At 39.8% G+C, this 25,401-nt stretch overlaps 1 protein-coding gene across 3 annotated transcripts in view; it reads right to left on the reverse strand.

Moving 5' to 3' along the window:
* Positions 1-3,014, reverse strand: part of LOC102233868 (cell adhesion molecule 1-like) — a 277,256-nt gene extending 274,242 nt beyond the window's left edge. For 2 of the 3 annotated variants that reach the window (XM_023351441.1, XM_023351439.1), the window contains exon 1: positions 2,879-3,014. In XM_023351441.1, coding sequence (XP_023207209.1) covers positions 2,879-2,954 — 76 coding nt within the window. In that variant the 5' untranslated portion in view covers positions 2,955-3,014. The remainder of the gene's footprint in view (positions 1-2,878) is intronic. The other variant, XM_023351440.1, reaches the window with a different exon arrangement.
* Between the last annotated feature and the right edge of the window lie 22,387 nt (positions 3,015-25,401).

Here is a 25,401-nt window from a genome sequence, read left to right on the forward strand (position 1 = left end):
TAAATTTTAAAAAAATTGACACAATGTGCCAACGTTTTTCTCCGATTAATCGATGAATCATCTGAATGATAAATAGAATAGTAGATTGTTAGTTGCAGCCCTACTTGTGAGTGAAGGCAACATGTAATGGCCTTATTTCAGCCAGCTGATACACAATGTGCAGCAAGAAGTTGGGGAAAGGAAGAACTGTAAAGCCACTTCAAAGTGCTTAATGCAGGACTTTAAGCCATAAGAAATGTAGAGGTGTGAAGTATTAGCAGTTTTAAAAGAATAATGTCATGTTTTGGAAATCGAGAGTAGGACCAAAGTAAAGACATGAACATGGTGACGGGAGATTCGGCAGCTTTCGCTTCAAGATTGCCGAATCGTGAGAACCCCCACAACTAAAACAGCAAACTTAAGGAGCTTACAGAAAGAGAAAAAGGACATGGACAACAGGAAAAAAAACCCAGTAAAGAACAATGAAAACCAGTGACTTTATATACTGAGGTGAGAGAGGAGAGTGACGATGAATGCAGGTGAGTTTATCAGAGGCAATTATGAACAGCTGTGGAAGAAAGCAAGCAGGCAGACTGAGCGAAGGAGAATAATTAACACAAAGGAAGCTAAGCCAAGCACAAAGAACCGACAAACCAAGGAGAGAAAGGCTACCACCGATTTAGGAGAAACAAATCCAAATGCACAAAGAACAGAACATAAGTCCAAACTAGAATACTAAACACAATGGAACGAGCTAATATGCCAACAACTTTCTATCTATAATGAACACGGAGTAGTCAACAGAAAAACCTTTTGAACACAAATAAAGAACTCAGAAATTATCAAAACACAAAAGCCAAACACCCAAGGATCATAGCTATAACCTTTGAAACCTTGACATACCTTGATGAAGCAGGCCTACGCCTGTCAGGGAGCTATTGCCTTTACTTCATTGTCATCTTAATTCACAAAATTCAAACACATAAGTCTGGGACTTCTTTTCCATTCATAACAAAGACTTGTGTATTTAGATTAGCAATTACAAAATTTAAGTGCATCCAAAAGGCCGAGTTTTTCAAATAGTATTTCATATCTATTATTAACTGCCGCAAGCAACAAAACCATGAGGTTCAGATCAGAAAAATATGAACGGCACCCTACGCAAACTATCCCCATGATAAAACACGATGGTGTCCGTATAATGTTGTGGGAATGTTGGAAGGTGTAACACCGAGTGTCCAGGGGTTGGGGACGTCCAGCGCCCGAGGCCCTGCATGTTTTAGAGGCGTTCCTGCTAAAATACAGCAGATTTAAAGAGCCACTTATTTGATTCAGGGATGCTGAACCAGGGAAACACCTAAAACGTAGGATATTCGTTGTTGAGGACTGACTCTGGATACCATGGCCTACTCAAAGTCTAAGTCGAAAAACCTTGCAGACTCTTTTCATCCAATACGACTGAACCTGAGCTAATTTGCTAAGAAGAACTGCCAAAACTGTCAGTCTCTAAAGTCAAATCCGGTAGAGAAATTACCTTGAGAAGCAAAAGTAATCCTCCAAAGCATTGACTTGACTACTATTTACTATTTATTTAACCTGAGGTTAGGTTAAAAGAAAAAAACATGTACCAATAAAAAACGCCTGCTATACTACTCCATATGTTACACAGCTCTCTCCCTGTATTTGGGCCTGGAGGTTATTCCCCATTCAGGATGCATTATTTTATTCAGCTAAGAGGTTAATTAAATTAATGTGACAAGGAGACGTTGCTGTAAATGTCATTTAGCTGCTATTCAGCATTGTGCATAATACATTCTGCAGCTGTGAAATGAAAGCCTTGTAACCAATGAACTGCAAAGCGGGGAAAAAAAATTGTGTCTAAAAATTTCTTTAACAAGTACCCTCATTTTGGGAGCAATCACCACACACACACATGGTTTCTGCAGACCTGTTGATGTGTGTGCTGCAGATAGCACTGCTCTATACACCACTGTTACTATGGACCAGAATCAAGCCACTAAGTGTAACCCCTGTCACCCCAACTGTTGCTTAACACCCTTAAGGAATGGCATGTCCATCCCTACCTGGCAAAGTGTCTGCAAAAAAAAAAAAAAAAAAATCTAACAACTCTGATGCAATGTTATGCACATTTTTCTTTAAAAATCCATCTAGGATCGTTGCAGTTGCTTTATTAAACCGACATGGCAGATGTTCACTTAAAGCCTCGTCGGCTGACGGGGGAGAAGAAAGTGCGGACACGCGCTCGCATGTATCCGGGGCTGCAGCTGCTGCTGCTGCCACGGCCAGAGGATACACAAGCTGCAATGCGTGTTTTTTTCCCCCTTCTTCTTCTTCTCTCCCCTCTCCTCTAAAGCGCACCTGAAGCGCAGAGCCGGAGAGAGAGAGAGAGCTGAAGGGGTAAGCGCGAGGAGGAGTTGTGCGTCTTTGAGGATGCGGTAGAGAACTGGAACTAGAGCCGCGTGCTCCCGGTAATGCTCCGGAAATCCACTGCCTCGCTCGTTTGAGTAAATACACCGTTTCTTCACTACTCACACTTTATCTCCGCTTGTTACTTCTTTTTTTTTTCTATGGCAACTCCTGGAGCGTTCGGCAGTTAAGAAATGAAAAATAAAAATACGACACAAGTCTCCAAACAGCAGCTCTCTCTCTCTCTTTTTTTAGTATTAAACAAACTAGTAAGTGATGCTGAGATTCAAGAGGAAAAGCTCGTGCGCATCCAGCACGCATACGCACCAACAACTTCTCCCTGGCAGCTCTATACTCCGCTTCCCCCTCCGTTTTATTTTTACTACTATTTTTGGTTTGGCTCATTGATTTGCTGTGAACGAGTAATTCTCCATCACAAGGCGGCTAAAGAAGGTAGAAATGAAAAACTCACCTTCGTGAAGAAACGCCGCTACAATCATGAAAGCAGAGAAAGAAATAGCGAGAGATCCGCTCCCCGTGATCGCCATGTTGGATACCTGCTTGAGACTGGCGGCGCTAAATCACCTAGAGACGGCCATGGGATGGAAATGTAGACACATGAGGGGCGGAGAGAGAGAAAGATAGAGAGAGCGAAAGAGAGAGAGATAGAGAGAGGCGGGGGGTAGGGGGCATAGAGGGGCTGCTTGCTATTGCATGGTAGCTGCGTTAGGTTGCAATGACACCTAGGCTGGTGTAGAAATAATACAGCGCTTCCTCGTGAGACTTTTAAAATGTTTAAGGTTGTGTTATTGCCTCCTTAGATTGCCAGCTAAGACATACTGCAATTCCCAGTGGGAGAATTGAGGGAATATAAACGTGATTCTATGGGAAGCGTGAAATGCCAAGCAGTGCTGTGAGGTAAATTCACCACAGAGGACCACAGATATGTACTTTGCATTTTACTTGCATTGTAGTAATTTTCTTTTATGTTTTTTTTTTTTTTTAATTTTATCTTGCCGTTTGTTCGCATGTGGTAAACCGAACTATGCTCACTTGGCTGGGATGTACTTGTTTATAGCCGCAGCACAAAAACAAACAAAAAAAAATCATCTGATAAATTATTTAATTAGTGTTCATTACGCAGGTGCATGTCGGAAAATTAAAAACACAGTGGAATTGTTTTATTTTTTTCTTTTCTTCAATTGTTCAGCTCTAAAAGTTGTGCAGAATAATTACACACAGTGATATGCTTGTATCACCATGTTATCCAAATAATGTCATTAGTTGGATGATAATATTTTCTTGAGGGTCAGAAGGGTCATGACTAAAGAGCTGGTTGTGTATGTAATCCAAAGATATTGATGGAAAGTTTAGTGGAAGAAAAACATAGGGATGGTACAAAATTGAAACAAACCAATAAATAATGAGTGCCATTCCAGAAACTATGCAGCAAAGCTCATGGAACAGTTTTGTAGAAACATATAATATAGATGTCTATATGATCAAAAAGTGAATTTATTTCAGCAGTTCAATTCAAAAAGTGAACACATGATGATGTGTAGGTTTGTAACACATCAGGCATTTCTGTTCATTTTGATGACGATGGTTTACAGCCAGTTAAAATAAACACAACACAGTTTATCCAAAATTTATATTGCATAAGATGATTATAAAACATTTTATTACCGAAATATTACTCTATCTAGTCACGAGGAAGACCACTAACTGGACTGTCGTTCACCAGTACGAATTGTTATTGCTGAAGAAGACTGCTGTTCCCAGGGTGCTGTATCCAAGTACCTTCATGGAAAGTTTAGCGGAAGGAAAACGTGGCTGAAAAAAGGTGCCATTTTTGGGTGTTAAACGGCAAAGTGGGCCAACACTAACAGGTGACATGGCTTTCAATTAATGTGAAAACTTTACAAAAGACCTCGAGCCACTTGGATTGTGTGTCTCCCAATTCTTCCTCCAGACACCCGGAGCCTCGATTATCCCAGCTCATTTTACGTCTTGCGAACGTCTTCAAACACTTGAATGGGCTTCGCTTCGCAATCCTCACAAGGCTGCGGCTGTTCCTGCTGCCCTGTGCATCGTTCCCTACGATATGTTTTTCTTCCACTCAACTTTCCTTTTTATGCTGTCCCTGTGGAACGGCAAGCCGACAGTCGGTAGCCATCCCCATGACCAGAGCAAAACGCTTTCTATAAATGTTTCAATATGTATGAGTTATACGTTTTGAAATGAATTGCCTAAATAGATTATGTTTTTATGACATTCAAATGTTTCTGTACATGCTTATGATTGAGGAGTCTTTAACAAGACAGTTGAGGCGTCCTTTACTAAACATAATCTCTGGAAAGCAATACATAAACAGCTGTACGAATTGTATCTAAATTTAAATCCATCAAGAAAACGCAAGTTATTTATTATAAAAAATGCATTAAAATTCTGCCACTGTGCAGATCTTCAAGCTTAAATTGAATAGAAAACAAAAGATTATTTTTGAATACTTCCAAGTTATTATCTGTGAACCTCTAGTGAGGACTAATGTTGCCGTTTTTTCAGTTGCAATAGAGTTAGAAATCTAAATGATCAAAAAGGTTTGCTTATAAGAAAAGATTTTGAGACAACAAATGTGAATCTGCACTGTCTAATGTGTAACCAGCGGTGTTTTGACTATTCTTCTCATTTCTGGTCCGAACAGGGGAATTATATTCCGAGTATTTTTAGTCGGAAAAATACCGATGACTTGTGAGGACCGTTGGCATTTATAAGCTCATGCTTCACCTCTCACCCTCTTTCAGGATGTCCATCATTTATTTATCAGGATTTTCACCTCTCTTTTTTTTTTTTTTTTAAATCTGTATCGATCACCAATATTGCTGGATTTTATTTTATAAAAAATATTTTATCCACACCTCAGGCAAAAAAAAGAAAAAAAAAAGGTAAAGGAATTCTCAGTAAGATTGGGAGAAAATCAGGTTCTGCCATCATTTTTTTTCCCCAGCTCGATGTCTACTCAAATAGCGCCCCCTTGTCCTTCAATCGCGTATTGCGCCTCACAGTATGGGGAAAAACATCACATCAGAATGAAACACTCTAGAAAAATCACACAGTCTGAATGAAATATTTTGAGATTATTAATAACTCTCTCCCCCACCAGACCCCGGTGCATTCGTTCTGTGCTTATATTACGTCTCCGAATGTCTCAACTTATTCTCACCTGGAGTACAGGACGGCTATCTTGTGAGGATCGCAGGAGCCACAGAGAGCCGTGCATGACAACGTTGAATCTCATTTCCCCTTTTCATTGTGTCAAAACAGCACAAAGGCTGCTAATTGCACAATCTATTCTCTGAGGCTGCGTGTCAGTCCTCATTCCATGGATGAGTAGATAGCATTTAGAACTTCGCTCTAATGCTGCAGCCGTCCCTATCACTACAGATTGAATTCCACACATCAAATTTATTTCAGATGTTATTATCTGTGGCAGCCTGCCAGTTCTGCCTGCCACTCACACAATGTCTCCGCAAGGTGTTTTCTCCTCGCAGCAGTGGCCAAAATGCTGTATTTTCTGACAGCACATAGCACCAGTGGGCAACCCCTCTCTTCCTCTCTCCCTCTGTCTCTGTCTCTGCAGAGTGCACCTGGTGGAGAAGTGCTTCAATAAGTCAAAAATGTCATTCTCTTTTTGTGTGTGTGGGACTTTCTTTTGCCTCCTCTTCTTCTTCTGCAGGTTTGTGATCATTTAATTTGGCGTTTGCTTGATGGTTCACTTCACCTGTGGCTCACCGCCCCTAACCCACCCCCAACTTTTGTTTTCACCCCTTGTCTTTCCATCTCTTTCAGCTTTTCGGTGACTCATTCCACTACCGAGTGGCATTTCCTTCTCCTTTTCAAATTTTTTTTTGGGGGGGGGGGGGGGGGGGCTCACAAGGATAGATTGGTTTTGTAGGTTTCCCCAGAAACCCAGTGTTTCTGGGATGAATAATGGATGGGAACGGATCGGATCATGACCAAACTCCTTCATCTGGATCTTCCGCTGTAATGGCCGCCCGTATAGATGGCCCTGTTGTTTTCGTGACAACGCCTGGGATGGGGGGCACACTTTTGAGGGGGAGAGGGGGAGGGCATAAGAGGATATGCAGTCTTCAAAGAGTTAAGAATCATATTTTTTCTTTTTTTAGGAGATCTTGGGTATGAGTGTATGCTCTGAATTGCGATGGTGATATTTAATAGGGGCAGCCGTGAGCATTTTCTATTTAAATTAGTCCAGAAACGGGTAATAAAAGATTTTCGCCTGGCGCCGCTTCCCCGTTAATGTTTGATTAGAAATGCAATGCTTTTAAATTAAGATTTCTTCTCCCCCGAACCCCTGACCCCACCCCTACCATCCCCCCTCGGTATGAAATCAATCAAATTAACGGAAATTGAATTATTTGAGATGGTAATCTATTTAGGCAAACCATTCACCATGAAAATGTTTTCCTCCTGTTTTGAAAGGAAGAATAATTGAATCAGACCCTCGTAAGTGACCCCCAGTGGCTGAAACAGAGCAAGGCGTATTGGAATGAAATCTAGGTTCACCCCCCATCCCCCAAACAAAAAAGAAAGACTCTGAACACATAACTCAACATAAACCAGCAATGCAACATTGATTTCTTTATCTTTGTATATTATGTATATACACATAACCTGCATTTTAACTCGAGTCGAGCAAATCTCAATTTCGTAATCTGTTGATGACAATGACAAATAAATCTTATCTTATTTCTACTCTACTACAATATACACACTTGCAAAAGTATTTACATCCCTTGATGTTTTTCACAATGCAACCAAACTACAACATAATTAGCGGAGTGGGGGGGGGGGGGGGGCATATGGCTTAATTTGTCTTTATAAATAAAAATAGAAAAAACTGGCATGTGTTCATATTTACTCTGATGTCCCTAAATGAAATCCACCGTTCCCACCATGAGACACAGCAGCAGCTCATCTACCAGCAGGACGGCAAACACAAAGCAACTTGGATCGGATATTTTCTGCGTTTTAAAACGGCCCAGTCAAAGTCCTGAAATAAGCCCCATCAAGAATACGTAGAGAGATTTCAAAAGAGATGCGCTTAACAATCTGACCGAACTTGAGCTGTTTGCAGAAGTAGACAAAATGTCAGGTCTCTATGAACAGTGGCGCCCCCATCTTTGAACCCTGGGGGGACCAGGGACCCATCTGGAAAAATGTTGGCCAAGCCATCATGTTCATGTCATGGAAAGGCATACATAGTCTTCTTGAGACATAAATGTAAAACACAATAAACAAATATTAAACATATAGTGAGTATTATATATAAATACAAAATTACATAACTAGGTTTTATTGTATTATTAGTTGTTCTTTTTTTTGCAAGGGATTTTGAATTTTTACTGACCTGCTCTGCCCACCCCATAAAATTTTTCAGGGGACGCCAGGCGCCACTTTCTACAAGTGTGTGAAACTTGTAGAGATTTAGTCCAAAATATTCGCAGCAAAAGGGGTTTCTTCAAAGTAATAATTCTTCTTAAAAAAAACAAAAAGCACTGTGGTGACATCAGAAACACTGTACATCACAGCGAACATACCCTCCCCAACTGTGAAATATGGTGGTGGCGGTATCATGATGTTGGGATGCTTTACTTACCCATACCTGAAAGTTTTGCTTCCAGCACCTTATAAAGTTGTTATTACTTTATCAGTGGCTGGAGAAGCTAGTCAGATTCTGGTCAAATTCTCAAATTTGACCAGGAAGAGAGTCGTCTCCACACCTTGATGTTGCAAATGTGTTTCAAGGCGAAGATGATAGACTTCAGAAAGCAGTTGAAACAGAGCAAGGCGTATTGGAATGAAATCTAGGAAAGCACTTGATTTAATTTTGGTGCGTCAGAGCATTTGGGATTAAATAGCAAATCATACTACTCTCCTCAAATGTTATTTGTAAAACATTTGATTCCCTTCCTCTTCAAAATACTCCACTGTGTGTTGGTCTTTCACGTTAAGAGTCCAATAGGTTTTGTGTTTGCAACGTGACAAAACAACAACAGGTGCGAACACTTCTGTAAGGCACTGTACCTCCGTGTGGCGCACGTAACATAACAGGACAGCGAGCGTCGGGCAATGAACGCCGAAATGTGTTTTTGTTTCCAGCAACGCATCACAATTCGCATTATCACAGCAGCGTTTGTGGAGGACGGCATTCCTGCAGTCTCTTTTTATTTTCCTTCCGCAGTAAATTACCACAGGAAATGATACTCCGAATATGCCGCCACAGGTCATCAATTCTTCATGCCTCTGAGGGACGGAAACTTGTACGCTCAGCTGGTCCTCCTGTCTTGTTTCTTGTCACGTTTACGTACACGTATGTGGGGAAAGATTGTAACAAACATCCAATAAAAATACGACTCCACGTTGTTAGAGGAGCAATCTTTAATTCTTGGATGCATTAAAGTTAATGATTAGACATTAGCATTAAGCCTCTAAAACTCACACAGCTTAGAAAGCAAAACCCACTTGAGCGAGTGCTCGTTCATTTATTTTTTATTTTCCTTTTGAAGTTGTTTTTTTTTTCTCTTTCAAATCATAAAAATTGATCACACACGAGAGCGATCGCCATTATCCTCTCCTCCTCCTCCCCCAAACATGAAAACGGGCAAACACCGTAATTGGTACAGCACATGCTGCACCTATTAGCAGCCGGTCCCATACACAGGCAATTTTGCATCCCCAGACACGCGGCAGGTGATTGTAATTAATCATGACTCATGCGGCACCTTGCCGATGCTTAATGGTAAGAAATTTGTCAAGGAATGGGGTGTGTGTGTGTCTCGAGTTGACTGGAGAGGCCTGAGCTCGACTTTCCCGTCTCTATATGTGCTGAAGAGAAATATTGTTTCAGTCCCCCACCATTTGTACCAGTCTGAACTCGGAGGGACGGATGGGGCCCTGCACTCGGCATTTCTTTTTTGCCACTTCGCTTCCTCTTGAGGCTCGAAATGATCTATTAACCCAAGTGGCCCAATAAGTCCATTGCATAACTCCAGAGTATTTTCTATTTAAATTCTGGATGCCAGCACAGTGTCTGACCAGAGGAATCACCTTCCCCAATTTAGAAAGTACTGTGCTAACTTTTGTGTTTTACTGGCAGAAAGTTAGGATTTTTTATTTTTTTTTTAACTAAAACCAGTGCAGTGAATGTGTCCTCTATTTCATACGGCAATATTTGAAGAGACATCGTTTGATCACAACAGTTTGTAATTCAAATCAATAATTCGAAATGGGTGAAATCAACGATCTGGCTCAAGCAAACAGCACGACACTAAAAATAAAAATTAAAAATCTTTATGTCTAGTGATTTTTTTTTCCAGTACTGAATGATTGATTGAGGTGAAGAAACGAGGTTGAAAATATATCATCATTTTTTCTTTAGTACTTTGAGATTAACTAATCCCTAGTTCGCTCATCCAGGCCCAGTGGCATGGGCGGGCGCTGGGGGGCATTGCCTGCCCACAGAGTCAGCTGTGGCCCCCCTTGGACTGGAAGCTGTTTGCTGTTTTTACCTCAGATTGACCAACTCTCTGTTATTCCTATATCAATTTGATACGGTACGGGCTTCCGCACTTCCCACATCTGCGTCCTCTGTCACTGTTTTCAGCAGGAAAAATTGTTTAATCTGTTGTTAACACGTCGTAACCTGTTTTTCCGAGACTCCTTTAAAAGCAGCATGAGCGCTACGACGCGCTGGGTTTACACCTGTGCGGCAGCGACAGCAACCTGCTGCTGCTGTGCAGAGCAAGTCAAGTGTGTGTTGGAATCATGGCAGCAAACCAGCAAAACACAAAGAACTTTGCACAGTTTTCCCCCCAAACTAACCGACTGAGTTGAGTAATGTTGTTCAATACAGGTAACGTTAGCTAAAAGATGACTAGCTAGTACCAATACAGTACCTTAAGCTTGTTAACAAGGAGCCGGAGCTGCGGTGTTGACTCTCTAAGGGCAATTTTAAAACTTCCAGTTAAAGAACAATAATGTTGGTGAAATTAAGAGATTACTCTAAACCTAAGCTTGTCAGGTATTATCTGTTTGGGGCTTAGTTACACTTTGAGTGACAACTGTAAGGGGAAACTGATGTGATTTGATGGTGCTTTAGTCTCGGTTTGACAACATTAGGTACTTAAAAATGGCCTCTGTTTAGATTGATATAATGAATAATCATTTTTAGTCAATTTTTAGGTTCCCGTCAGAACATTTTGGTCATAGTTCTGACCTTAACTTGTGATTCTTGAAGTAACCAAAATGCCCAATCGACGACAATCTGTAACCCCCCATCAAACTAGTACCAGTTGACCTTACGATTGGTAAATAAATAAGACAACAGGACTTGCTGTTTGGACCTATGCCAAATGCAAACATATGATGCAAGACAAGAAGCTTAAAATATTTGCTAATCTGAAAAGAAAGAACGGTTGGAACATTGCTTTATTCCAGAACCGTTGCCAGGAGAAAGTTGAGGTTTCTGCTTATGCTACACGAGCTTTGGCAAACAAACGCATTCTAAAACTAAATTCATACTGTGCTTACAGCAGGTTTTAGCTTTTTCTAATATAAAAAACCCATTTAGACATATTATTATAAAGATGCTTAAGTTTATTAAAGCCTTCAAACTAATGAATGCTACACAGTTCTTACTAATTTGACCTCATCATGAGTAACAGACATGGTCACAACAGGTTGTTTGATGTGTATTCTGCAGGGAACATTATATGAACTTGATAGCAAGCACAGTTTTATGTACAACAGGAAAAATAAACAACACGAGCTTTTGCATGACTATAAAAATGGGGACGAAGGGGGGAGTTGAGAAAGGAGCAAGTTTTATGTACAACAGGAAAAATAAACAACACAAGCTTTTGCATGACTATAAAAATGGGGACGAAGGGGGGAGTTGAGAAAGGAGCAAGTTTTGTGCCGCCGAAGTGTTGGTATGTTCGGTTTGGTACAATTATCAGCACAGCTGGAGACGGCGGGGTCGAAACGCTGGCGTACAGTAGAATGATCATCGTAATGCAAATCCAGGATCATTAGCATCAAACTGTCCGGGTCTATTTCTGCCAGGAGCCAAACGGCCGTGGCCACCCACTGTTAATGAAGAATACCATGCCTATAATTTTCCACATTAAAGTCAAAGTCAAACTGATGACATAAGACCAGTAATGGTGTTATATTAATAGAGATGTATGGAAGCCATGTTTCACCATCAAACCTTGCAGCCGAGCAAATAAATGTAAACGTGGGATGAGTTTTGGGAACGGGGCTGCATGGAGCGTCAGATTAAGTCGAGTTATTGCGAAGAGATTCCAGGATCTTGATAATTGAATCACATGTGGATCTGCAAATTAATTTCTGGAGAGAATCCTTTGTCCTAGACTTAATCTCTACAAAATATTTTTGGGAAAGGATTTCTCACATGCCTGTTGGTGACATTTCCTTCGGTAGGAGAGAATCGGAAAGCCGGAACCTTTAACAAAGTCGACTGCGAGCCGTCACGGTGCCTTGTAAAAGCAGGCACGCCACATTAACGTCTTCACATTTCATCACAAAACAGAAAAAAAATCTCAAAAGGTTTACAAAACGGTGCATAACTGTGACGCTGGAGAGATCCACGCTTTATGTGAAAGGATTTGTTAACAGAGACACTATTATTTGTCCAATTTACAAATCTGACCTTTATGGAAGAGTGACCAGAGGAATACCCGTTGACAAAAGCAACAAAAATCAACTAAGGTAGCCTAGATCCAAAATGCTATATGTGGTGGAAAACTAACTGAAGGAAACACAGCGACCATCGCCATCTCCAAATCAGTTTACAGGTAAAGAAAAACAAAAGTATGTTTGTTTCTTGCGCTCCGTATTTGTCGGGCCTCTTTTTGCATAAATTATAAATCAAGTTCAATCAAGTGTATATGTATAGCACATTTCAGCAACAAGAAAGTTCAAAGTACATTAAAAAAACCACAAAAATACAAAGTCATAGAACACACAGTGTGTAGTGTCACATTTTGTCACGCGTCGTCGTTGCACATCAGAATGTTGATTAATGTTTCACTTAATGTTTCAAAAGCAACTATAAGCAGGTGGGGTTTTAGTCTAGATCTAAAGAAACTCAATGTTTAGGCTTTTTTTCCCCCCAGTATTCTGGAAGTTTTGTTCCAGATGTGTGGTGCATAGAAGCTAAGTTGCAGCATCAGTGCGGCGTGGCATCAGCCTGTGGTTCTGCTGACGTGAGATTTTAAGCCCAGGTTGCTCCAACAGTGGCCTTCATGTCGTCTGCCTTGTTGGGTTTAGTGTCTCTTGCCTTCCTCTTTACAATACGTCACAGATTCTCCTGGAGGCTCAGGTCAGATGAATATACTGGTCAATCAAGCACGGTAACCTCATGGTTATTAAACATCTTCTGATACTTCAGAAGGAAGCATGAAGCACCGCACAGTTTTCCTGAAAGGTGTTAGACTTCAGCAGTGGCCCAACGCCAGCAGTTGACCATCAGTAGCTGCGTCTCAATTACAAATGCGCACAAATCTTTTGCCTATCTTCAGCTAATGTCAAAAAAACACCATTGTGGTGTCTCCATTGAGTGAGAAACGAAATTTAAATCACACGTGAATGAGCTCGTTCACGCAACATGTCATTAAAAATCACGGTAGTGAGGGGTGTATACACACTTTTTTCCTTCCTCTCAACTTTCTAATATGCTACAACCTTTCCAGTGTACAAATTTTCTGAAACACTGAATTTTGTCTTATAAGCCGTAATGATCAAAATTACAACAATGAAAGGTTTGACATATTTCACTATATGTGTAATATTTTTTACTGTATGCAACATAGGAGTTTTACCCTTTTGAAACGACTTTCATGCTATTCAATTTTTTTAGACCTGTGCTATATCTTCACAGACATCCTCCATCGTGTTTGAGTAAGTTTGTCTTTGTGACAAACCCCCAAAAGCCTTGCAAATCCACTACAATATGTCAATTTATCGCACAGAATCTTAACAAAATACAGTAGGCTCGTGTTTGTTGACATGACAAAATGTGAAAACGTTCAAAAACCTCTCAGGCATTGTTTACAAATCGGAGTAAGAGTGCATTTTGCTCAAATGTGCTCCGCAGTTTAAAAAAGATAAATAAATAAATCACAAAACAAGCCGACTAGGATGTCACAGAACCCAACAGGATATTTTAACCTTCACACGTCAGGCAGCAGTCGTCTGTAATCCTATTGGATGCACAAATTAGTTTTTAACACTCTGGCTTCACACATCAAACTCTTTTCTTTTCAATTACAGCAACAAAAGAGATACGCATGTGGCTTAGAAACACTTTTACCAACAATTTTGCATTGAAGGGCTGTCAAACTTGCTTCTTCTTTCCCCCCTCAGTACAAAAACAAATGCACAGAAAGACTGAAACCTCCAAGTGAGTGAGATAGAAACAGTATTCAGTCTGAGCCATTATGCTGAGAGCGTTTTTTTTTCTTCTTCTTCTTTTTTACTCCAAGTGAAACCACACCGAAAATTTGATTTTACTGCTCGTACATATAGCAGCATTATGCTTTCAGCTGCAGAGATCCTATCTGCCGGTTTATTTATTTACTCCACTGCGCTGTTTCTTACAGATTTCATTGACTGCCGTTGAAGCGGTGACTGTTTGACCCCACAGATCACACCAGAGCTTTCAGACTCTCCCACAAGCCCCCTCTGGCGAATCTCACCGTCTTGATTAAAGCGACGCAAGAGTTTTCAATTGGCAGCTGATTTATTTTACTTGTTTGTTGTTTTTTTTTTTTTTTTGTTTCGGTTTTTCCTTAAGCAAGTCTTATGGAAACATGAGAATGGGCTTTAATTAGATGGTTTAATTAGATAGTTAGTGGCCTGTAAACTGTTAGCCGGGCTTTACGGTGTCCCTATTTGTATGTTAATTTGCATTGTTACGACGATACAACATGTTTGTCTTGTGCTGTCTGGGATGCCGAGCGCTTCCTCAGGGAGGCGAGATCACTGATTGAGATTTTAAATTAAATTAAACACTATTTTACATGCCATTTTCTGACCACAAGTGGGTTTTTTTGTTGTTTCTCTACTATGATATACAGATTTATGATTATGTTTCCGCACTCCGCAAAGCATCTATATGCACCTCAGTCAGTTTGCATTAAACGTGTATGTAGTTATCATTGGGGTGGATGTCATTAGATTGTGGCTTTAAATTATTCATTTGAAGTGTCCCTCTAGAATTGCATAATGATGCTAACAACATCTCCGAGACGTTTCATCAATTCTATGCATATGATTGATTGTTATGAACCTTTTCTCACCTGCATATGTACTGCTCCAATATGCGACGTTGAAATCAGATATTTTAAAAGTGAGATTTAAGTTTAAAATCACCTTTCCTATTTTCAGTCTGTTGGGATTGTTGAAGCTTTTTCTGACCGTTAGAGATGCTGGAATGATTGGGAAGAGATTTTTACGCAGAGTTTATCAACTGCTCAAATCAAAAAGCGTCAATCCCAGTGTTTTTATCCTTTTATTATCGACACATAAAAGATGAAGCTGAACTACATTTAGCTTCGTACAAGGAACCGAAACGTTCCTAGCTTGTCAATTTGGGCAACTGCTAAACAACATTTAAAAAATTGTCGAGCTTGAAGATGTTGATTTTGGAATTGTTCAGCAATCAACCTGTAAAATTAGCTTTCTTCCTTTATTCCACAAAAATTAAAAGTCTTTGTTCCAAACATAACAGTTTGGTTCAGATGGTTGGAACAATGTCCCAATTTATAAAGGAAGACAATATTCCAGTCAAAATTGGCTTTGGAAAGGATACAATGGGCTACGAATAAGACTCTGGAAAGTTAACATTAACTTATGAGGACTTGGTATGAAATTGGGGCCTTTTAAGGGGAAATAAAGATAAACGCCACAAACATCATGAGAAACGGATCCGCTCTGTTCCTTCAGACGAGAGCGCTAGGTATGAGAATCAGCCTGGGGAAATTCAAAGAAGCACTTTCCAGTTTGGTCCGAGTTTGATGCGACAGATACGAAAGTGGCAGGTAAGGGAACATGCAGTGGTCAAAAACAAGATGTCAAGTCGAGGCTGGATATGGCGAGGCTAGGAGAGGCGAGATTAGCCTAGCATAGCAAGACAAGGCCAGGCAACAATTGCTAGCCATCTGCAATGCTGTAAGGCTTAAGATAATCTGGTAGAAAACGTTTTGGTGGAAGGAACTTATATAGGCAGAAACATGAATGAGAGACAGACGGCAATGACCAGGTGAATAGCATGAGTGTCATAAGTGGCAGAGCAGGAAACACCCAGATTTTAGGATACTACATTACAATAGCGGCTAAATATCTAGCCAGAATTACACCAAAGGCCAATGGCTAAAGTACAACTTGCTCAGAAGCCTTTCATTAATCCAAATATCACTGGAGACATAAACACACATCATACCCAGGATTACTGTCTGCTTACTTGTTGCTCCAAAATGAGAAACTGTAATTCTTCTCCTGCACAACCGTCAAGCGACAAAACGGTCAACAACATTTTTCTTCATGATCCCCGTCTTTCAGGATAAGCTAACGAGGAGACGACCGCCAGTGAAACGCCTTCAATATCTCCTCCAGGCGACCGCGATTCACTTTTCAAATCAGCTTTGTGCAGGAGACACAGCTCGTCAAGCAACAGCCTTAGCATCACAGATTACTTTTCCCTCCCCTGTGCTTACCAAGTTCCGTTATTTAATGAATGAGCGGGGAGTGTGGGATGAGAGTCTTTATGAAAACAGACAGAATTTCATCAGGTGTGAAAAGCCGTGTTTTAGCCAGGCCTAATTGGGTTTCATATTTTTATTTCTCCCTCTCCAATTTTTATTCCGTGGGTATGGAGAGTTCATTAAGGAAGTCTCAAGAGAGTTGTATGAAATAAAAACTTTCCTGGATTCTTTTGGGCTTAAATTTATATACATTTTCCTATACAACAATTGTAGTTTTCATGTATGTAACACGGGGGAAGAACCCGGATTGTGACAGAGGACGTGGCCCTAAAGCCAACTGGTAGACTTCTTAAATATCAAGTAGCCTAGGGTTCCCAATTAACAGTACACAGGTAGGTCTGGCTTAAAATGATGAAACAGAAATAGTATACAAAATATATTTTATTTATACATTCTTTTACAATATTAAAAATAGACTTTATTATTCTAGTTTAAAACCCAATAGAGCACAGCAACTCAGGACACTAGAAGCAATTTGAGACTTAAACAAAAACTGCAAACCAAATTAGTAACCACACAAATTAAGGACACAAAATAATGTTAAACACAAAAAAACAAGTCTCACGTTGCATCAGCCCAGTCCTATGATGCTGCACCCAATCAGCTGATTCATAAAACAAAACAACAAAATATGAACCAACAGTTTGGTTCTGTGGAGCCTGTGCTACAACTCCAGCTCTTTAGCTCAACCTATTAATTTAACCCAAAGCATTAAAAAAAAAAAATGCACCCAGGTGAGAGCACAATATGCAACATCAGCAATACCAAAAATAAAGGTAAGGTGTCTGCTGACAATAATAAAACCACTCAAGGCAAGATGAAAAACTGTTACCTTGATCAGCCACACAACAGCGTACCCTCAGATGCTGCAGCAAAGAACCACTGACATGCATCCTAAAAAGCAATTAGAAAGCACGTCAGAAGATAGTAGCAACAATATAAAAAGCGACCTAACATTGCACAGAACCAAACACAGATGACAACAAAAATCCATTTATCCTACCCTCAGCACAAATGTGCAGGATCCAAATCTTGGCGCCAGCGCTCATTCAACAGATCCAACTGCACACCACAATGGACCCGACTCTCTAAACTTGGCGGGCACACCTACCTGGGCCTATATACGCACTAATGAGCCCGACGACGCTGCAAACGGAAGTGAAGGTGGGGAAACGGGGCATGATGCATTCAAGGGCCAGAAACGGGTGGGAATTTACAGCCACTTTATATAAACACTGTTATAGACCACCCGGTTACATATAATTACTCTATATACCTATACCATCAATAATATTGGTTTGCTAAGCATAATCCTAACATTATAACTCAAATGATTTTGAGCCAATTCAACTCTAGGGCCACGAAGTTCTCATATTTGAGTGTCCTAATTTATTCCTTACCAAAAACTGCATTTTTAAATAGATTGTTTATTTTTCTTGAATTTCTTAGTGTTACTTAAGATATTCACACATCTACTTAGGTTTCTCCAAGTAACTTAAGTAAGACCAACTGAAAAGATCACATTTAGGTCAACATGACGCATTTCTTTTTTTTTGCTTTATTGTAACGTCAATGCCGAACGCCTTTGCTGGCTGGGTTTAGAGTGGTTTACACTTTACCTACCATTAACGACAAGAACTTTGTTCGATTTCCGTGAAGTGCAGTTTTCAAATGCAGAAAATATCATAAATTATATTGCTAAAGAAAAAGAAATGTCACTCAAAGACTTGTTCCCTGCAATTTCTGTTGGAACATTAAACCTTTAGACAGCTCTCAAAACGACCCTTCGAATACACCTCAAGGACATACTGTATGCCTTCAGCTAAAACAACAATGTTGTCCATTATATATATATATATATATATATATATATATATATATATATATATATATATATATATATATATATATATATAGCCTTGGAGTGAACCATCGTTAATGAGAATGAGGTCAGTGGAATAAATGAACTTCATCCCCTCACAGCGTCGCGGCTTAAAGCCACGTGGCGCCGCAGTGTTTCAGCAGGCCTGCAAGCAGAGAGTCTGTTTCTAAACTAGGTTTGCCATGCACACGCAGCATCCACTGTCATTAGGCGTGGAGGGGCAGTGCAGAGGCTGGTGACATATTGTAAGAGGGGATTCAAGGGAAGTATTACAATACAAAACCGTCACAGGCTTCGTTTGTACGTGTATACGTAAAGAAAAGAAAAACTGTTTTGCTCAGCCCTTGTTTTGGAAAAGCACCTTGATCTTGACGAGTCGGTCATGTAAAATCTGCAACCCGTCTCTAATTATTGCTCAAAGGGTCGATCGACCTAACAGAAAATCATTGTGAATTAAAAACGGGCCACGCTGGGGATGAACCACATTATGATTTCCCAACGTAGCTGGCTTCATTGACACATATTATTCAAATTACATGCAGAGGGGAAGTGGGGGTACTTTCTGCTAGACAGCGACCTTAATTATATATCTATATATTAAAAAAAAACTTCATTAACAACATGCGCTGTCCTGGTATGTCGGCCTCGTGCTGTTGTCATCTGCAGAAACATATTTTGTGGCACATCAGATTAAAATCAGGTCAAAAATAATCAGTTTAGACTCGGTAAGCCTCCTTGGATTTCCCATCGACTGCTTGTTTTAAAGCAGGACGAAATGTAGCGTTTACTCTTTTTATTGTATTGCAAGATGCAAAAGTTATGGTGCTGATGGAAAAAAAATATATTTGAAAAGCTGAATGTCCAGGCTTCCACTACCGCCATAAATATCACTTTTCCTACCGTCAGCCCATAAAAATAAAGCAACTCAGTGGCTAAACGGTGCAAATATAAGAGTAAGAATAGCTTTTCAGCTTTAAGTGTTTTCATTTTACTCTGATATATATATATAAAAAAAAATCAATCTTTCATACCCAAAAGGAGGTTTCTAAAGGAGCTTCAAAGTCCGGCTTTTACAGCACACGTAAAATTGTGTTTGGTTTTATTGCTCAAAATCACCCGGTGCACAGCTGCAGTCTCAAAAGAGTAGCTTCCTTCCCAAAACATTTACTCGAGGAAAACGAATAACTCTGAGTAAACACCGGGGTAAGGAGGCCATCTGAATTTAGATTGGAAACCATGCTGGCCTCTGCTCCTCTCCCATCCTTTTCTCGTCCTCAGACTGCCCTTAAGCTACTGCCTCAAACCTGACCTTTGATTTGATGTCTTCCACCTCGATGTCCAGCGGACGGCCTTTGAAGGAAAAAGCATATATATATGTGCAGGTGCAGTCAGACACAAACTTACCCTACGCTTTGTAAACTGTCTTTTAAGTCTTGCTTTTCAAAAGAAATTTGTAAATGTTAACATGTATTTTACCTTCACTCATAACTTCAGCTGATTTTAATTTGCCAAATTGCTGGTGTTGTGTGTTTGCGTCTCTGACAGAAAGGGTTTCGTTAATACGGCGGTGCTCACGAGTTTGTTTGTGTTTTCAGCTGCGTTGAACGTGAGCTACTGCAGACGGTCAAACCACATGAACGCTAAACCAACCCACTATCTTAAAAATATTTATATTTAATAGTAAATATAATACACAAAATGCGGCGCATACTTGTATTGTTTTGGATCATAGTAAGGATGCGGCTAATCCAAAATCATTTTTGAGTCACCCTCACAGATGTGGCGTATCAAGATGCGGATTAGACAGCATGATCACTGTACAGGTGTGGCAGGATAAAAGTCAAGTCAAGTTTATTTGTATAGCACATTTCAGCAACGAGGCAGCTCGAGGTGCTTTAATTATATCATAAAAACACCAAAAACTGCAAAGTCTTAGAACACACAGGCAACAATTGAAGCATTACGTTAAGAAAAGTCTTTCTAGTGGATACCGCCCCTTTAAATCTTTGGCGTTCGGGATTTCCTCAGTTTCCCAGGACTCCAACTTCCTTCCTGGTGAATTTTATCACACAGCACAATCCCACAGTTGTCACAGGTTTTGAAGTGTGCTGACCACAGGAATGGCCACAAGGGTCTGTCACCCTTGAATTTAAAGTACACTTCTTTACCATAAGCCGTCTCATAGAATTTGGCAGTACATCCAACCGGGCTCACAACCATATCAAGAATGTTTGCCTCCAAAATTATCTGAGACCGGCCGCCCACAAATCTACCGCAGCAATCTGTTTGTGACTCCTGCACAAACTGTCAGAAACCGTCTCGGGGAAGCTCATTTGCACGCTTGGCGTATTCACCACCGTCTCGCCCTGACTGCAGGCCGTCATCGTAACCGCCTCGAATGGGCAAAGGCTCACATTCGATGACGTCTGGCACATAGAAGAGGTGTCACTCTTCACGGATGAATCACGTTTTTTTGTTTTTTTTCCTGTCCAGGCATGGTGGCATATGGCATGTGTCCAGTAACCGGTGGGTTGATGGCTTGAATCCCTGCTTGCATGGCAGCCTTGCTTCTGGATACAATGTACTTTACCATCCGCATGGGAACGAAAGGGTGAATGATTGAAATTGGAGTCCTCGGACTTGACGCAGGGTTACACAGATCCATTTTACTTTCTAGAGGCGGATGGCCTTTTTTCACTTTTGCTCCTTGTTTCTTCTTGTTTTACTTAAGTAGGGAGGCGAGTTATTGTAATTTGATCCATTTTTTTTATTAACCAAATTTGGTAACTATTTCAAATAGGTTTCTTTATGTGATGTTGTTTTTGACAAAGTCCACCCTGAAATTACACCCATTTTTGCTGTTAAATCTGAAAGAAAAACAATCTCTTGTGAATAAATATATGACTGTGTTTTGTGTTTGAGTCCCGATCGGTGCTGCCTGGACACCCCCACACAGGCCATAGAAATGCTACATAGACAAAGCTAGCTTGGCTTGATTTACCTGATTGATTTAGACATGTCTTATTATTTGGTTTGATAGAGTTCTTAAACGAGACGTTAAACTTCCCTTTATGATGAGTCATTTGAAACTGAATTTAATCTATTTGCGTGTCGTTTAACAGTGAGCTAGTGCCATCAAATAAGAAGACATAAATGCAAATAAACTGACTTTTTATGGCCCAAAAATTTGAAAACGCTTTTTTAATAACTAATAAAAAGTTATCAGTAGGACATAAAGAAATGTCTATTGAACACCAAAATTTATGTCTTTGAAGCGTGCTTCGTTTCAGTATTTATTTGAGCTTAGTTAACCAAGAGAGCTCTCCTGCATAAAAAAAATGTACACTGTTCCTCCCGCCCCAGTTTCTTTTTTAATGGCGTGGAGAAGAAAGTTGTGTGAGTGCATCAAAATTGCTGCTTTCAGAGGCCACAGCACTTCTGAGGAAGTTATGAGGAAATTTCAGTCTTAAAACTCCTTCAGCTTGTGTGGGTTAGAGGAGATTTAGTAAGAGCTGCCTGTGAGACAGACCACAGGGCTTCACCCCATATTAAAGTATGACTGAACCAAATGGGGCTCTGTGGGCATGTGGCCACAGAGGGCACCAGTGGCAAGAACGATTTCTGTAAAAACTTTCACCGGAAAAACTTCAGTGTCTTCAGTTAAAGTTCTGCAGATATAGAAAAAAGTGAACAAAAGTTTCTACGAGAGCAGTGTAATGTGTTTGCCAGGCACATAGCGCCATTTTATGGCCCAATCAAGCAACCGTTACCTTCAGTTGTTATTAAAACAGCATTTTAAATTCTGTAAATTACATAAATTAAAAGACTTAACTTTGCAATATGACACCTTATAATTGGCCTCTGTCTCTTTAAGAACCTCCTGCAAGATGCCATTTACAGCCATTCTTGGTTCTACAGTCACGTTAGGGTTATGGTCTGATTTCGTCCCAAATAAATTAAACGATCCTTCGTCAACCATGCCGGTGAGCTGTAGTTTCATATTTTAACAATACTCAGGTTTGCTAATGCGTCCTAATTATGCTCAACTGGTGCTAAAAGCCCAAAAGTGTTCCAAGAAAATATCCCTCATGCCATTATAACCCCATCAGCGGTCTGTTGATGTACCTGCTGGAATCGAGACTCACCGGTTCGGCCAATTTTTATTATCGATATGGAATTGTCTAATTATTGAGACCCTGTAAAAGAAACTGTAACCTTAGTTTTCTGTTTTTAGACAACAGAATTGGTGCCCTTCCACATTGGCAACCGGCGAGGTCTTCTCTGTTCAGTGGGTTAGGGTTAGTGATGTTCTGCATACCTTGCTTATAAAGAGTGGTTATTTGAGCAACTGTTGTTCATCTGTCATCTCTAAAACACGCTGCCTGTTCTCCTTTGACAGTTTCGCTTTTTCAGATCACTCGGTGTCAAATGCTAAGACATAAAAATAAATGGTTTTCTGTAAAGCAGAGTGGGGTTTGAGTCTTGATAGGACTTTCCATCAAATACCGTCCAGTCTCACTGGATTGGTATATGCAAACTTTACAACACAGTTTGACTTTAATTTTTTTTTTTTTTAGCATTTTTCAGTAGTTTTTTGGTATCTCCCAGACATTGTTCTAAAGATTATTATATTCAGCATGGTAAGTCTGAATCCATAATTCAAGCAGGTCTCAATAATCAAAGAAACAAGCCTGTAAAAGACAAGGATGCAGGTCTGTAGAGCAAACCAGTCAGAATGTCCAGACCAAAAAAAATTAAAAATTCTTTTGTTACTTAATCCTGGGCTGATAAGGTTGAACCAGAGGTAAAAAAAAAAAAAAAAAAAATTATAATAACAGAACTAAAACATTCAAATCCGAGGTTGTGACAGAGATGATAAAAATTCTTGTTGCCGTTTTCTCCTACTTTCAGCGCTCTGTATCTTTCTGGTTCGACAAAGAGAGAATCGGCACAGTACTGTAATCTACAGTGGAGTCAGAAAATGCAATTAAATTAAATATGCTTTTCTCCCTCAAGTGGAACCTAATAAAACTCATTACTGTTGCTAACACACCATCGATGAATGTTCAGCTAGGGGATGCATTCTGCTTTATATTCCCTCTGTGTCTGATAACAGGTCACTGTTGCGGGCATGGATGACTAGTTTGCCATTTACTTAAAAACTGCCAAAGAACTTGCCTAAATAAAAAAATAAAAAAACATCCTGCTACTTGTTTGTCCCTGTGTTTTATATGGAACCATCAATGATCAGAAAGTGAGAGATTCGAGCCTAAGAGGGGTGAAGTACAGTCGGTTGCAAAAGAATATCCAGAACGCTGGTATACATTTTGTACAAATGTCAGTCTCAAATGCCACGTTGTTATTCTGAAAGGGTTGATATTCCTCCCCAGACACCCACCGAAAGCTCTCAAGCTTTCAAAGGTATTTGTGAACACTTTCACTTTACTTCGATGTATTGCAATTTATTTCATAACTGAGGCTGTTTGTTTCTTTTCAGTCCATGTACGAAGAAAAAAAAAAAAAAAACACATTTCGGTGAAATAACCAAGAGGAAAATGCCTATTTGAATGAGTCACGCATTCAAACCTGTTAGCTTTTGCATCTAACAGGTCAAAATGTTTTAAATATAAAAAAGTAGGTTTAAAAAAGATCTGCATATCTACAGTTCCAGTTAGAACAACTCGCACCGTCACATTTGCCAAAAGAATTACTGAAATTTGAAGATCTTACATTCGTCGTGGTTCTGAGAGCCTCAGGTTGACTCCTCCAAATATCCTCCTGGTCACTGTGCTCAATTTTAGTCTCGACACTAAAACTTGCCTCCAGAAGGCAGCTGGTGTGTCTATGTGAGAAGTTTCAAATTTTAGTCCAGTTTGAAAATATTTGTTGTTGTTTTTTTGTTGTTTTTTTTGAGCAGGCACGTTGTTCGTGGTCAACACCCAACACTCACACCTATATTTGGATAAAGCTATCGATATTTTTGTAGCTAAATGTCCCTGAACATGCTGAAGAGAAGTCGCAGACATTTTAGAGGATATCAGCAAGTTTCAACAATAATTTTGACTAGATATTTTTCTATTCAGAATTGAGAGTCTTGAGTATCGTCTACAGGCTCCACGTGTATGCTAGCATGCTAACAAATTTATTCCCACAAGTTTTGGGGGTTTTTTTTACTTCTGGAAGCTCTAAAAAGCATATTTTGGCTCTGGGCAGGTAGTTTAAGTTTTGAAATAAAATAGTAGGTTGTCTACTCTAAGCAATACTAATTTCATGTAGCTAGGGTGAATGGCCACATGTCTATCTCTTTGCTTCCTGCCTGTACCACTGGAGGAAAATGTCTGACTCAAACCTGCGCAAGAGGAAGTGAGCAAAATACTATAACAAACAAATATAGCTAAAACATCTTGTACCTACGTTCTTTAAAGATTTTTCTGTTGATATGTAATGAGAATTTTATCCCTGTATGCATATTTTAATCATGAGCTCACCACATAGCACTATGCTAGGTGTCACGGGTTTGGCTGTTGTTAAGAAGGAAAGTTATTAGGTTAGCTTAAATTTTTGGAAAAAGCATGGCTCTCCTTCCTCCTGTTATCCGGGTCGCAAGCGGATCTCGTCACAGCCGGCAAGGAAACGGCAAGGCACGATGACGTCACAAAAATACAGAGTTTAATTCAATATAAAACACCGTATGAATTTAACAAGAAACTTCAGAGTACACAGAAGTACATTCTTTACCTGAGACAAAAGAATTAAAAGAATAAGAACAAAGGCGCCTTTGGAGACAGCTGATGCTTAAAAGCAAAACAGGGCAGTTGTCTGAATTCTTATTACTGAGCATTCCCTTTTCTAGTGAAGGCGTTTCTCTTTGTTAATATATGCAAATAGGGCGTACCTCTGTTTTGACCAACCAAGAGCTACCTTGGCAAATACTTAGACCTTCCCCTGAGTTTTAATGACAAATATCAAGAGTCATTCTAGTTATTAAAGTTATAAGTTATTTTCACAAAACCTATCTTGCTCCTCTGCAGTCAGCCTCTCCAAAGATTTGAATCTTTACCTTATCACAAACAATAATGAGATAGAAGTCTTTTTCAACCTGTAAAACATAACATTCAAACCATTCCCTTTTGGGTTCCAATATTGTCATAGTTAGTACATTTTCAAATACATTTCCCTTTACTAAATTGGTATTTGTAGCTTAGGTAATATACTTTAATCTAACACACTATTGCTATTAAT

Source organism: Xiphophorus maculatus, chromosome 18, assembly GCF_002775205.1.
Source record: "Xiphophorus maculatus strain JP 163 A chromosome 18, X_maculatus-5.0-male, whole genome shotgun sequence".
NCBI lineage: Eukaryota > Metazoa > Chordata > Actinopteri > Cyprinodontiformes > Poeciliidae > Xiphophorus > Xiphophorus maculatus.